This window comes from Strix uralensis, chromosome 4 (assembly GCF_047716275.1).
Source record: "Strix uralensis isolate ZFMK-TIS-50842 chromosome 4, bStrUra1, whole genome shotgun sequence".
Classification (NCBI taxonomy): domain Eukaryota; kingdom Metazoa; phylum Chordata; class Aves; order Strigiformes; family Strigidae; genus Strix; species Strix uralensis.
The window spans coordinates 115,386,002-115,401,931 of NC_133975.1; the positions used below are offsets into that span (position 1 = coordinate 115,386,002).

At 37.4% G+C, this 15,930-nt stretch overlaps 1 protein-coding gene across 2 annotated transcripts in view; it reads left to right on the forward strand.

Annotated features, from left to right (window-relative positions):
* The window catches only part of SLC24A4 (solute carrier family 24 member 4), a 101,543-nt gene extending 86,828 nt beyond the window's left edge, over positions 1 to 14,715 (forward strand). For both annotated transcript variants that reach the window (XM_074868635.1, XM_074868636.1), the window contains exons 13-17: positions 6,483 to 6,649; positions 8,900 to 9,014; positions 11,119 to 11,231; positions 11,874 to 11,939; positions 13,699 to 14,715. In XM_074868635.1, coding sequence (XP_074724736.1) covers positions 6,483 to 6,649; positions 8,900 to 9,014; positions 11,119 to 11,231; positions 11,874 to 11,939; positions 13,699 to 13,851 — 614 coding nt within the window. In that variant the 3' untranslated portion in view covers positions 13,852 to 14,715. The remainder of the gene's footprint in view (positions 1 to 6,482; positions 6,650 to 8,899; positions 9,015 to 11,118; positions 11,232 to 11,873; positions 11,940 to 13,698) is intronic.
* The last annotated feature ends 1,215 nt before the right edge of the window (positions 14,716 to 15,930 follow it).

Consider the following 15,930-nt stretch of genomic DNA (forward strand, 5'->3'; position numbering starts at 1 on the left):
GGAAAAGAGTTCCATATAGAAACCTCTAAAATTTCTGTCTCTGAACACTGATGCAGAGTTCTTTTAGCTTCTCTGCAATGCCCTTGTCTTCTCTCAGTGCTCCTTTATACTTTGATCACTAGAGGACCCAGCAGACTTCCTGCTCCTAATGTAAGTAAGATTTATTGTGAATTTTGATTCCTCTTTGTAGTTGTTCATCAGACTCTCTTTTTGGCCTGCTTTATGGTGCTTTTGCCAAAGTTTGAAGCATGACTTATGTGCCTGAGTTAGGAAGAGAGCTAGTTTCCATAGCTTCTGTGATGTTGCAAGAGAAAAGTTCTTCCAAGAAGGTAGTTCAGAGCAGGACCTAACTGTAATATTCTGAAATGCTTTTTTGGAAGAGCTTCCTCTTGCTACTACCTATGTAATGGCGCATTGACCTTAGAATTTTATTTCAGAACACGAGTGTGCTTCTAAGGCACATCTCACTGTTGTCCTCATGTTACTGCACTTTGATTTGCATAGTGTTCTTGTGGAGCTCATGAACTGGACTCCTTTTGTAGAAGAATAAACTGGAAAGAGCAGTGAGTGTGCTCTACCTTGGAGGGGAGTATACACAGGATAAATCGGAAGAGAAGTGGGCAAGGATTTAATTTAGTAACTCATCACTTCATTCTGATGGGCAAAGAGGGACTTGAGGAAGTCTATAAATCCTAGTTCTTCCTAAAAAAATTTGATAAAGTAGACAGCAAGGTTAAAACATAAAATAAACCATGCCAAAATCCAACCAAGTCAAACAAGAGATGGGGACTACCTCTGCTCAATTACATTTTATTTTTGTTGAATATTGTCCTGTGTAAGCGTACAGTAACTCTGAGAATAAAGCTTGTTTTTGCATACTGGAGCAAATTCTTTTTTCCGAACCAGTTCCCACTGTACCAAAAATGTGTCTTTAAGAGAAACTTACTGACATAAATTCAAATATGCAAAGTGCGGTAAAGGCACAGGCTGAAAATAGAAATCTGAGTTGTTTTGGACAGATCTCCTGGTCTGGAATTTGGAACTTGTGTTCTGGAAAATGGAACTTCTGAGAAGAGTGTCAGTAGTTTGGAAAAGAGTATGTTTTGAATGAGGATGAAGTAAAACCTCGGTATTTTCCACATTAAAAAAAAAAAAAAAAAAAGAATTGTTTCCAAAGCTCTGTTGCAGGAAAATTGCAATAAAAATGTTTTAATATGTCAACTGCCCACTTGGAAGGCTGACAAAGGTTGGGCCTTCTTGGATACCCTTTTACACAGTACTAGCCTGTCTGGTGTGGTAACACAGAGAGTATCTTGCTTCCACAGTTCCTAGGGAAAGTTGCAGAGCCGAAATCAATAAGGATTTTCCAAGAAGGTGAAGAGGCAGCTGCTGCGTTAATTTTCCTAACAGCAAATTGAAAACCATTTTCTCAAAAATTTTTTATTTTGCAACAAAGGCATTTTACAGTGGAAGATAATTCTGATGCAAAATTCACAATGGATCTAGGTTGTTGTATCTATTTCAGTTGTTTCTATGTTGAATCCCATACTTGGGACAAAGATTTATATTCCTCTATTGTGTTTTGGATACTGCATATGCTCAGAAATGAATTAGGCTTTCAGATTGGCTAATTTACATATATTAAATTTTTCCAGACAGTCTCAACTCTAATAAATAGCAGCACCTTCTAGCAGAAATTTACTTGCTGTTTGGGTTACTACAAAGCTCCCAGTGTGGAAGTGTGTTACTGTTACATGTTTTGACGTCAAGATTTGAATTCATACTGGTAATGATAGGTGCATGTAAATACATCTTTGTAAATATAAAGCCTAATTAGGACCAAGGGGACAAGTGATTTAAAAATCACTTTTCATTGGGGATAGCCAGTTGGTTTGGTTTTGGTTTTTTTAAATGAAAAATGGTAGAGATTTAAAAAGATTAAAAAAAGAATTTTAAAATTTTGAAGTGGAGCACCAAAAAAATCTTCAGCAATAATCTTCCTAGGCCAACCTGGACATGCCTTATTTTTCTTCTAAGTTTACCATTGTCAAAAGCAAAAAAAATCCAGATAAATAGAAATCAGTAGTAAACTCCAGGAAGCCTTTCTTATTTCACAGATAGACTTCAATTAGAGAAAGCATTTCCCATTTTTCAAGTTACCTTAAATTAGAGATTTGTGTGAATTCATAACAATACAGTTACGAAAATCCTGTGTGTCAATTAAATTCATGGTTTTCAGGGATATTATAATTTTTTTAGATCAGTCAGCTACTAATTGCTTTGTGCAAGGAGATGCACCTTATGAAGGTTCAGGCATGTTCTGAAGTAGCTCATGTGTGGAGTTGTGGTCTATGCCTGACTGCCACACTTTTAAAGGGAAGACTAAGTGGAAAAGCTATCAAATTTAACTAACTGCAGTAAGTTAGGTCTGACTCCTTACGGTGTAGCTGCAGACTCCAGTCTGTCTAAACTCAAAAAAAGTGTTTTCTATGCAGCTTATTGATTAGGACACATAGGCTGTCCGCACTATATGTTTGGAAGTTGTGTTTCAGACTGGCTCTAGCTTGGTCCCATGGACTAAACACCCATTAATATATGGAGCAATTTTGAGTTTGTGCCTCTGGTTCAGCTTTATACCAAGGGAATCTCATTGGTGTGATGCAAGGCTGCTCCGTATTACAAACTAAAATACAGTAAATTGCAAACCAAAATACAGTAAATGGGAACAATCTTGAGATTTACTTCAAGGGTACACTCCTGATCTGAATGAAAACACAAATGTAGTTTCACACTTTCATACTGAGCTCCTCTCAACTCTGTGTGAATGTTGAAAATAGGACAGTATTTTTCCTGTAAAAAGCACTTTCTTTAGTGCCTTAAGGAAATATTAGTTTCCTCTCAGTGCTGTGATGTGTGGAGTCGACTTCACTCACCAGGACACTATCTGTATGTGAAAGTAATTATTGTGAGCATAACATCTGGAATGATGACAAGTCCAGAAATATATTGGAAATTAGCAAAAGGCTCTTTGTTGTAGGTCTGCTGCTTCATTTTCAGAGCTCTTCTGTAATGATACTTCTCTGAAATACTTGGTATGCCTGGCTTCCAAATATCTGAATAAACAGAAAATGGATGTATAAATTAGGAAAAACAACTTCATGCAAAAAACCTCATCTTTCTGGTTTACAGTAGAGTGAAGTGACCAGAATGTAGACCAGTGTTGCTTTCTGTAATAGAGCAATATTCTTTCATTATTGTTGTGAGAGGTGTAGCAAACAAAATACAACTTTCCTCAGCTATGTGGGTTGCTGCAGGAGTTTTCAGACTCAGGACTCACAGGAGTGGCTGGTACTGCTATTAAAACAACTGACCTAAGGTCTTGTAATGGGACTGTTTGTTGGTTTTAGCAGAATATCTATGTATTGAATAATAGCCTTGATGAGGATGATAATTTTCTTCCTTGCAGATGTACTAGGAAGCTAAGCAACAATCATAAAACAATTTGTCATGAACTAAAAGCATACTCCAATTTAACAAATTTATCACTAATTTTAGTGATTATTTTAACGTGGGTGGTCAAAACCAAAACAACAGAGCAGCACAAGAAGCAATTTTCAAAGAACTTAAAAAAAATTTAAAATTTTCAAGCTGTATGTTGTTTGTGCATTCATCTAAGCCAGGTGAAATGAATTAAGTCATCTGCTTTCTCAGGAAATAAAGTCTCACTTTAGCAGCAACCTCAATAAACTTATTTACTAAATTCTTACAAAACTACCAAGTTACAGCATAAGAGGAGACTTTTTTAGCACTGGGTACCACACAATTTCCATGACCCAGCATAGCAGGAGCTGAAGAAAAGGGCCTGAGGCAAAACCAAGGCCAGATGCACTTAAGGCTTTATAGAAAAGTTTATAAAAGCTAGCAAACCTTGATGCAAAAGAGAAGCCAATGTAAAGTGTGTCAAGTACGCTGCTTTGACTGTGGTGGTTCAGAACTATTCCAAGCTAACTGCAGATGGCCAGTCAGCTTCTCTGTTAACCCAGCAAAACCCAGAATTACATGCAGTTGTTCCCCAAAGTCTCAAGCCTGGGTGCCATGTAATGAATGCAAATGTCACTTCCACAAACCATCTAGCTGTAAAAAGCAGTTCTGACTCATGACGTTGTGTGGGTAAAGCATCACCACTAATAGAGCCAGCAATTTTAATCTGACGCACATCCATTCAAACTGAGCAAAGATAAGGGAAAGGCCAGTCCTCCTCCACTAATATTTTGGTTTTCCTGGATCTGAGCAAGCATAGCAATGCCAGTGGTAAAGCCCTGCGAATTCTCACAGTTCAGCATTTGTTTAAGTAATTCAGGGCACTAGACGGGATCACTGACAAGATGCATATACCTCAGCAGAGGCTGAGCGCATCTATTTATTCTCTATTTGTTCTCCAGGCAATTTTGTTTCTTTTATTCATGTTATTGAAAAGAGAAATGGGACTGAATTTCCTATGTGTAACAGCACTGAAGTTAGTCAGATTACACCCACATCAGATCAGAATCAGATCCATAATTTTTTCCTGCCAAACAGTCACCTACTCACCCTGCATTTGGAATTACTCACTGAGGAAATTACTGGCCTAGGCCATGCTGACTTGTTCGACTATGAACCAAACTTAGCAACTTGGGTAGACAAAGAGTACAAATTAACTAGCAGGAGTCTTTTAATGATCCAAACTAACAAATTAAACAGGGGCAGATATAAATTACCGTAGGATATTTACAGCCTTTTTAACAGAATTAAAGTGAAATGGGATCTAAGGAGTGTCATTTTCTGGACAGAACAGATAAAAAATAACTGGTTTAAATATCTACATAGCAGTATATGTAACCAGAGGGAAAAAGGACTTTCCTGTAAAATCTGTAATAGATCCGCAGAGACACGTAAAACTCTAGAATTAAAATTGACCCTAGGAGACTTCAGTAGTTTTATGTGTTAGAAGTTCTACAGCCACAGGCTAAATGGGAATAAAGAGCCAAGCTTAGTCTAAGATTTCCTGGTGGGTTGATGGCATCTCAGAATTCACAAGAAAATCCCAAGTTAAGGAACTGATTCATAACTTAAGCAAGACATTTTAGTACTAGAATATATACCAAAGTAAATGAATAAAGACTTGCATTTGGACTCACCAATTTAAATTAGACTGGTAAGTAGCCTCATAAATTACAAAAGTATTACTAAATTTTAAATGTTTAATATTTAATTTCATTGCATGTGGTGTACATTGGTCTAGAGGACAGATTTCAATCTAATTGAATTCACTGACAAAAACTCCCATTAAACAAGTCTTTGCTGAAAGAAAATTCCTGGTGAAACTGATACAAGATTTTGCTGATTATTATTTGCCCTTTGTAACTTAGCTAAATAACTTCACTGGAAGCTGTATCTGATAATATCATTCAATGTGATCAACTGTTTTATTCAAAATGATGTATTTTTTTAGATCGCATGCATATTGTTATCAGTTAATGATGGAAATCCTTACTAGCATAGTTCTAAAACAATGTAAAGAAAACCCAAACAAGAAGCACCATGCTGTTGGCTGTGATACTGTGGTTTAGCCTGATAAACAAATTTATTAGCCTACCTACAGGATACTTCATGAAACATATAAATGTAAGTGCTCCATTTATTTATGGCCCAATTATAAAATAATCCTCTTTTATGTACTGAGATTTCTGTGCACATTTACAATATTTTACATTTTTAAAAAATGAGAAGGTGTATACTTGTCTTCAGTAATGACAGTTCTCTGGTATTTCTCACTGGTTGATTTTGGAGACCTGTATGAGGGAGGTCATCCTCAGTTTCCTTTTATAGAGGATAAGAGACCATCTCAAGGTCTATGTGCAGCTGGGGAGAGTTAACAAGTCTAAATCTCCTAAGTACCATTTTAAAGTTCTTCCCAGGTGACCACTGTGAGGCACGTGAAACAAGTTTGTCATGTTCATAGGTTGGATCTCTGCTTCTGTTTTCTGTGAAAGTATTTTCTGTTGCTGCACAGAAGGTACAAATTATTTTCACTACAAGGATTTCCATCTTCCTTTTTAAAAGGTGAAGGGGATGGGTTTTTTTGGTTGTTTGGTTTTGGTTTTTTTTTAATTTTGGAGTAATAGTAATACAGGTATTTGAAAGAGCAACAAACCTGACTGTTAATTTTGGTTTTAAAGTCAGCCATATTTTAAAATCATTGTAATTCTTTCATGGATTTACATAGACCTTGGCAGGCTTAACTTTAAGATTCTGGATGTACATGCAGAACTTGGCTGAGAGTGACAAGACCAAGTACAGATGAAAGGTACACTGGAAAATGAGCTGACATGCACAGTTGTAAACATCCTTCTGGGATCATCTGCTGTGTTCAAAGAGGTGTAACTGTGCCTGGGATAGTGATGGGAAAGCTAAACTTGTTCTTTCATTTCTTTGTCCTGCAGATGGAAAAATGAACAAAATTAAATGGATTTTGACATGGCCGTTGATATTCGTGCTCTTTTGCACCATTCCAAACTGCAGCAAACCACGGTGGGAGAGGTGTTTTATGGTGACATTTGTCTTATCCACGCTCTGGATTGCCTTGTTCTCCTACTTCATGGTGTGGATGGTAAGTACATGTATCAAGACTCCTCGTACTGAGTGAAATGTGCATCTCAAAACAGATAATAGATCTTTTGTGTATTTGTTAAAGAAAGACATGTAATTGTAGTGCAGTCTCTTCAGCTCATACTCTAATTATTATAATCTTAGCTTTCTGCTGCTCTTTTCTGCACAAATAATTGGACCTTTATTGTATAGGGCCCAATACCGTAAAGGAAAGTGCCATCATGATTTTCAAGAGAATGCGGACATCCGCATCCTACTAGTAAAGGGAGTATAAATGAAAATGTTTAACTCTCAGCAGCTGAGCCATCTTTAGAACTTTACAGGGTCTGATACTGAAACATGCATAAAAGGCAGATGGATGGCAAAATTTAAAGATTCAGATGTGGTGCAAAACACCTCAAGTAGACAGGAATAATGCAAGAAAATCCTTCTTAGTGAAGAGTTTTATGACTGCTGGTATGTTTCCATTTGCCTTAGATCTGTGAGAAGCAGTGTATCGGGTGTAGATCTGTAAATTGTTGTCAGTTCAGGAGCACACTCACCGGAAGATTTGAATAAGTTCCTATTTTTTCTTTCTTACCCTTTTTCAGTTTCTCAAGTTTACGTTTTCAGTCAGAGAAGAGGCATGAATAGGAAAGCTCCTCAAATAGTTTCTGTGATGGAAAAATTAGCCATACATTTGAAATATGGAAAGGTAACTTTTTCTACACTAAAAGATGGAAAACCCAAAAGTTGTATATACCTATAACTGGAATACTGGTAGGATGTGCTGCTGAAGAATTTATGTGCCTGTTTTTTCCTTTTAAAGGAAAATACAGTGAAGAAACCTTCAGCTGGTTTCATACTGGAATATATATAATCTCACATACATACACTCGTAGTCATACATATATATATATACACACACTTTTCTAGTCATGCATATGGAAGAATTTTTGTTCATGAGCATCTTACCTGCAAAATCTTTTTTGGGTGGAGAACATCGCTACCTTCCTCAAATGTGTCAGGCATTTGCGAACTGCTTTATATTTATGTTTCCTCTCATGGAAGATTGTGTATTTTATATACTTCTTGCAACTTTCTATACAAGTTTTGCATTGTAAAATAATCCTCTTTTCTCTTAATGTAGACTGCGTTGGAAAAATTCATATGCCAGCCACTCATTCTGCCCAGCATAATGGTGCCAAAGCCACACATTCGTTTCATACCATATGTCCTTTGCAAGACCATGCTCTGTACCTTGGTTCCGTTTGTAGATATCCCCTTTACAAATGAGAGATGTGCTCATGAAGACTGCAACGCAGCTTATTTTAAGAGGCAGCCAGACTTTAATACCCTGTTGCCACTTGCAGCAGGAGAATCATGCCTGCTTCTATTTCTGAGCCACAGCTTGCCCCTTAGAATAAGGTTTGTGAGCAGGTTCCTAAAATATGCCTTTTCTTTGGTGAAGGGTCCGGTGTTCCTCATGTAGGAGACGGGCAAACTATTTCAAGAAACAACACAGAACCTTAAAGATTTCCACCCTTAGCAGTCTCAGCAGGGAAGCAGCTGCCTGTCCCTGATTCAGTCTTCTCACTCTCACAAGGCTATTTCCTTTTCAGCTGCCTGTTCAGCCTTTTTTCTTGACGCTTTTTCAGCCTTCTTTGGATGTTCCAGCTAAATACACTTCCCTGTCCTCTCCAAGAGCTCTCCTACAAGCTTCGGCCTTCCCCTGAGCTCTTTTAAAGCTGCATCTGGACTCTCAGCAGACAATATAACCAGATTTGCTCACCTTGGGATTATATCAGAAGTCATGCAAGAAACTGGTTCCTTCTTTATGTGTTGGGATAAAATAAGTTATTTATATCTCTGCCCCTATAACACAATGTAAATTTGTTGCTGTGCTTTTGAGAATAGAACCAGCAAGAACTTTGCCATCCTTAGGAATAAAAAAAAAAACAACCCACAGGTTGGATTATGTCTGTGCTCCTCCTTAAAAGGTCAGTACATCCTGTTAGAAGTACACAAAATTGAGCTTTTTGTTTGCTCATAAAATGTTGAATAATATGACCCAAAGTACTTTTCCTTCTCACAGAGTTGGTTTTAGGCTGGTTATTCCACAATTATTTAATTTGCAGAAATGGATAAGTATCCTGAGTCTAATCTTGTTAGGATCCACACCAGAAACCAAAGTTAAGAGTATGCCACAACTGTGTTGGAATAAGGAGACTTTCCAAATATGATAGGTTAATCTGTTTTCCTCACTGTTCAGGTGACTGTGATTGGATACACCCTTGGGATACCAGATGTGATCATGGGCATTACTTTCCTAGCTGCAGGAACAAGCGTCCCAGACTGCATGGCCAGCTTAATAGTAGCAAGACAAGGTACTGTGTCTGCTGAAGCATAGCCGCAATCTTACATACATGCTCTGTGATTTGCTTCCTCCATGCAAGTTTACTCTTTTTTTTTCTTGTATTTTTGCTGATTCAGGGCCTCATTAAAAGCCAAACCACTTTTCTAGTTATTGTGAACCAAAAAAATGATCCCTGTCCTGTTATCTTTTGCTTATTTTGGACTGGGCACATCCTAGCATTCTAGAAGGTCATTCAACACTCAGATATCCCATGCATGGTATGTATCAGTCAGGCTAAAAAGATAAAAGTAGTAGACAAAACTGGAATATCAGCTATTAAAAACTATATTGAAAAATACATGCTGACCAGCACTTGTCCATGTAAAACTTGTACTGATTTCTAGAAGACCCTTGGAACCCAGGGAAGTGGTTTAAGAGGACCTGGCAGAAGTGATGTTGCTCCAGGCAAGTGCTATTGCTCATCCAAATGCAGACCTCTTTCCCACTGGGATATATGAATAGCTGCACTGGAAAGGGTTTTAGATAAATGTCAGCTATGTCCTCACCAGCTTTCCAATTGAAATTGTCAAAGGCTTTCTCCTGTATGTTTTAAGTTTTGATTAAGGTTCTTTACATTTCCTTTCTTACTTGAGAAATACCGGGAGCCACATCCTTTCTGTTAACATTAAACCTGACAGTGTGATCTCCTGTACTGCAGTAGAATAAGAAAAGGTCCTAATTGTATTCTTTTCCACTATTCCAATTCCTATAGTCTTTTTTATTTTCCAGATAATGAGATCTCCAGCACATATCATTGGGCAAACAACAAGGGTTGTGAAGTGATAAATCAAGTACTCAAAGCTTTGAGATAAGAGTAGTACTGTTGAATGTTGCTGGATTGAAAAAAAAAAATGTATTTAAAATATTTCATTTTCCATGTTGTATTATTTGTTGTGTGCAGGAAAATCTCACAAAAATCAGTACAAAAAGTATTCAGGATTCTTATGGAACCACGTTCCTACTAAATTAGTTTTCCATATGTAGTATTCAAGTGAACAGATTTTTGCAAGAACAGAAGGAAAACATGTTACATTTTTAAATGGACAGGGTGCTTCTTTAGATTGGTTCTTCTTTAGTATTAGGCAAAACTACTGTAGGATTGTTTCCTCTGAAAGTGAAGGTAAGCAATAGTTTGGCAGTAAGCAGCCCCATCCTCTCAGACAATACAGGGACTTTGCACTACTTGGATTTGAGAGAGATTTTTACTGACAGATTGCAGACAAATATCTAAAAAGTAGAGACAGACACTACCGTAATATGGATCCAAAGCATAACCTTTCTCTCGGCAGCTTCCTGCAAGAAGACACTGTACTTATGGTGTGGCAGTGTCTATCTCCACTCTGTGTACTCTCAAAGTATTTGTGGGACATGTCCCATTTACATCAGAGTTCCTCTTCCTTTCCAGTATTTACTGTGTGGAAGTAATTCAGTAGTTAGGCCAGTGCCTAAGGGAAATTAGCAGGCACAGAGAAGAGTTCTGCCTTCCTCACATCCATTGACATTGTTGCAGAATGAGATGCCAGCCAGTGATGAGCATTAGAAGTCGATTTTGAGTAATGCCTAGGGACTTCACAACCATTTACTCTGTTTTTTCCTTTCCTATAGCATTTTATTGTTCCTGAAGTGAAATTATTGCTGATTAAGCCCCACAGTGCTTAATATCTTTGACTACCACCATCTGGTTGGGTTCTTTTCAGGATCCCTTTTCATCATTCACATGAGATAAAGGCCACATGTCCACATGCTAAATACAGTACATAATCTCCAGGTTCCCTGTGGCTGCAGACTACCTAGAACAAGACTTGGTTTTTTAATTGGCATTGGACTCAGATGCTGAATGGGTACGACACACCCAGTAAAGACTCTCCAAGACACAAGGAAGGTGTAGTTGGAGTGAGCAATTTTTGCACACTTTTTTCAGAAGTCATGCAAAGATTATGGAAATTGTCTCCCTACCTCAGATACTCTGGGCAGCCCAAGGGGGCTTGGATCAATGCAGATCATTTCCTCTAGTACACAGAGTAATGGTCCTATACTTTGTTTTTACCCAAGAGTTGTGGGTTTTTTCTCTGCAGGCCTTGGTGACATGGCAGTATCCAACACAATAGGAAGCAATGTCTTTGACATTCTGGTGGGCCTTGGCGTTCCATGGGGTTTGCAGACCATGGCAATTGATTGTGGATCAACTGTACGTATACTTGCGAATCTTTAATTTGTTCTTTTTGTCTGTTTAAAAAAAAATATATCCTAAAAAGAAGGTATGCAAATGAAATTTTTAAAAGAAAGCAACAACCTGCTAAGCATGTTATTGGTTGCTAAATAAGGTGTTATTTCTTTGCCAAGGAACGGGGAGTTAAGGAAGCAATTCTTCTTCCACAAGCTGCAATTAATTCCTAGTTTGTCAACTGGAGTACATTATACTGTATAACAGAAGAATAGCGCCATGGATATCTGTTCATTGACTCTGTTATTTTCTCATTACACAGCTTCAAGCACACCTGTCTATCTTCCTGTACCTTAGTATTTTTGGCTGTAAGATGAGAATAACAGCGCATCTCTCTCTCCTGAGACTCTTTTAACATAATATCCATTATAAATGTTGAATATTTTTCTTATGGTAGTGGGATTACTTATAAATTTGTTTTGATTCCTTAGCCTTCCTTTTCTTCATTATGATAAACCTGTCATGGATTTGCATAGTTTAAAATGTGTAAGTCAGTTTCTATTCAAAACAGAAGATGGACCATAGATCAATAAATTGTTTTCTGATCTCTCAAGCACAGTTATTATATGCTGAGCATTTAGAAAGTCTCTCCTCTAATTCCCACAGGTGAAGATTAACAGCAAAGGACTGGTCTATTCAGTTGCACTTTTGCTAGGATCAGTGGCACTTACCGTAAGTATTTGAGTGTCTCCAAGTATTCCAGTTGCAAAATACTTAATTAGTTATTTACATGTTATAGAAGGACAAAATGGAAATACTTATTATCCCTGAAGCATTGATTCTTGTAAAGTATCATTCTTCTAGCAATACCATGAGTTGAAGAGCTACCATTGTCCTTGATGAGGACTGAAATCTTACATTTGGTGCAACAGATGCTGTATACGTGTAGGTCCCACTGGGGCAGTGTTGAAATTGTAGATCTAATAATACCTCTGTGCTCCTGTGTCCAGCTGCATACCCTAGGCCTGTCTCTATGTTGGGACAAGACCCAGGTATGCTTCATCACCCTTTACCCATGTCTGTTTTCCAAAACTAGCCTGGACTAATCAAATGCCATAGCCAAAACCCTTAATGAAGACTAGTTTATGAAGACTGTGAACTTCAGAACTTTGAATAGGCATACTAAATGTCACTCAGCATAAGACACCCTTGTAATATATGACTTGTTAAGGTGAAACAATAATTCTGTTTCAAAAGTCAATTTTGCTGGTACTTAAGGTCTGATCCTGCTGACTCCCAGGGAACCCTCTGTGGGAAGAATCAAATCCCAAAGGTATAAAAATATCCACTTATACTAATGTCTTTTACTGACTGCCTGTGGATGCTCTGTAGAGGAGGGGATTATCACTGGAGATTTCACACTATTGCGTGACTAAATCTTACAAAACTCCACATCATCTGTGCACAACTTAAATGATAGAATGACCAGGGCTGTTCACTCTGCCACTGACTTCCTAATGCATCTGATACGTAAGCTTTGGGAGCCTGTTCTTTTCTTATCTCTGGTTCTGTCACACTGCACAGTGCCTGTGAAACCGCAGAGATGTTCTGTAGACAGTTGTATCTGATGTTGCTGCATGCATATTGGTAATCAGCACTTCGGAAAAAAATGGGAGGATTATGCAGATGTGTTTCTATGCTAGCTGTTCATGTTTTTCTGAAGAGAGTCTTTTCATAGCAGTAGCTGTATCTCCTGAGTTTGAAGCATCTATTATTGTCTCATTTGTTCTGCTGGCTACCCTGATTCGCGCAGACCCTCCTAGCAGAACTCAGTGGAGAGTTTTGAGCAAAACAAATAATAATTCAGAGGCACTCAACACCACTGAAAATAGATGTCTTTGTGAGGAGTTCATTGCTTTGCTACCTGTAACTTGTAACTCCTCTTAGTTGTGGAGCTGAGCAAAACATCAAAAAAAGCACTTTTTCTGAAGCTGTTGAAAGAATGAACATTAGGTGCTGGTATACTACTGGGACATAAAGGATCTGTAGGGGAACACTGGAGGGAGAAGCATTCATGTAGTTCAGTGCATTCCTTTAGTTCATACTGAATCAGTGAATGAGTGCTGCCTGACTAGAACGTGCCCCATGTACTGAAAATGCACCGCATACTGAGACTGAGCACCTAGGGGCCTGTTTCTCAGTTACATAAAGAACTTGTGAAGGGGCCTTAAAGTGGGTTCATTTAATATTTTGTAAAAGGATCTTAGGACAACTGAGAGTCAGGCCAGCGTTTGAGTTCTTAGTTTGGGCTTTTACATTAATTTTCTTGATCAGAAAAATATATGTTGCCTTTTTGATCTATAAAATATAGAGAATATATTTTTATCTTCATTCAGGATCTGTAATGCAAGAGACTCATTTTTAGCTTATAGTGGTTGTTTCCAAAAGTCTACATTGGGGCTTAATTAACTAACACTTTGTTTGCTTGCAGGTGTTTGGAATCCATGTAAATAAGTGGAAACTTGACAGGAAATTAGGCATCTATGTGTTGTTTCTTTATGCCATTTTCCTGTGTTTCTCTATATTGATAGAGTTTAATGTCTTCACCTTTGTCAACTTCCCTATGTGCCGAGAAGAACTTTAAACCACAACAAGGAGAGAGACTGAAATTCTTCTGATTACATGTGCTGTAAATGACAGGAGGCATTTCACATTTCTACCTTCTTCCATCAGTAATTTGAGTGTTGTTCCTGCTTCATCAGCTGTGTGGAAGGAAAGCATACCTTTCTTTTAACATGCTAGCTCAAGGCAACCAAAGCATTTTCCTCCTCTTTGGATACTGCTGCTCAGTCATAAAGCTGTGTGGATCTTACGCAGAACTCTAAAATGACCCATTTCTGGGACATTCTGTTGTGGTTTTCATTCTCCTTTTGCAGACAATCAACCACCACCACCAAGGATAGCAAAAGGATGGGAGAAAAATCTTTATAGTTCTTTTGGTTTTGACATTTACTTTCCACGGAAGGATAAGAGGCAAGTTCAGAACTTTTCTTGGCTCAGTCAAAATATCTCAACTACAGGACCAGAAAGTCCCAAGGCACATATCATGGCATGCACTGTTGAGGACATCATTTTCCCCTTCAAGTGCTCTGCTTATAGAGGAACTGCACTGATGGTTTTCCATGGCAGTGTTGAGTATTTACCGCTCCTTCAGTGAACATGAACAATGTGGCAGAGAAGGAAGAGGAAATGGTTCTATGTTGTATCACTTGTGATGATGCACACTAAAAGTCAGAGTATCTGCATACTGAAGAAGAGAATTACATGCAGAAATTCTTACTTGAAAAATATGTTTTACCATTAATGAGAAATGCTATATATATAAATATAAAGTAACATTTGTGGATTACACCACAAGAAAAACTTTGCTTTGGCCCTTGTATGCCCATTGTGTAAATTTAGAAGAAACTAAACAAATAAAATATAACTGGGTGCTCAGTAACTATCAGTTATTGTTATCAGCTGAGAGTAGTATCTGAACATAATCCAGACTTTCTTACAACAAACCCCACCCTGATTATGATTTGATTTGATTTGATTGGTAGGAGGAAGGAGCTTATATCATCAGTCAAGAAACTGGTGTATTCTCCATTTTTTATTTATTCCCAGAAGCTTAATGAAGATGAGTGTCTGACACTGAGCAGTGCAGATAAGAAACACCTAAACAAAAGCAAGTCTGTCAAGAGAATATGGCCCTTGATTTGATTGCATGCAAGTTTTGAAGCATGATATACTTTTTTTTAACCCCCAGTAGAAGCCAAGTTTTGATATCCTTTCAACCAGCATAAATCTGATATAAGGAATTACTCTGGATGTAACTAACAGCAAGATCTGATCAGAGTATTAAAAATAATGGGTAACATTCCACATTGTAGCAGTCATATGATTGCAGATCACTGAGACAGCATATTTTGAATTGCTACTGAACTTTAAAAATATTTTAAAGCTGTATGTGAATGATCACATAAAGTTTCTAAAGAAGCACAGTTAATTTTATACATAGATTTTTAAATTTTTTTAATGTTTATAAACCAAAACAAATCTATCAACTAACAGTTGATGCATTTTAAAATATATTAATATTTTGCACTTAAGACTATACATAAAAAAATCCCATTTTTGTGTCAATGAGAACATACTATAAAACCTTACCAAATACACCCTTATTCAGAAAATTCCTTATTTTGACATATATGACAAATAATTATGTTTAGCCAGCTCACATGCATAGTACTGTTTACACCAGGCAATGTGTTTACAATTAAGGCTATTTTAAAAACTATTTTGGTACAAATTAAGGAATGTATTCTGCTGTTGAATTTTTCTAGGAATTGGATCCTTTCAGTGTAATCCTAAGGAAAGAAGAGCAACATAGTTGTTATTTGCTTTACACTTTGTTAAAAATATCAGTATTTGTACCCCTTCAGGGTTTTTTCACCTTAATTAAGTAGTTACATAGTTAAACTAGCCAGTCCTAAAGATGGCAACAAATATAGCATTATTAAAGTGCTTTATTGAATAGGCAAGCATGACAATAAACACATTTGAGCTCAAGTATGCCAGTGGCCCCATTTCCAGGCATTCAAGATATTTTTGCTGCAGTGTAAAGCTGAGGAGATGGAATTCATATTCATCTTTATGAGTCTTCTGTTGCAGAAAGGCT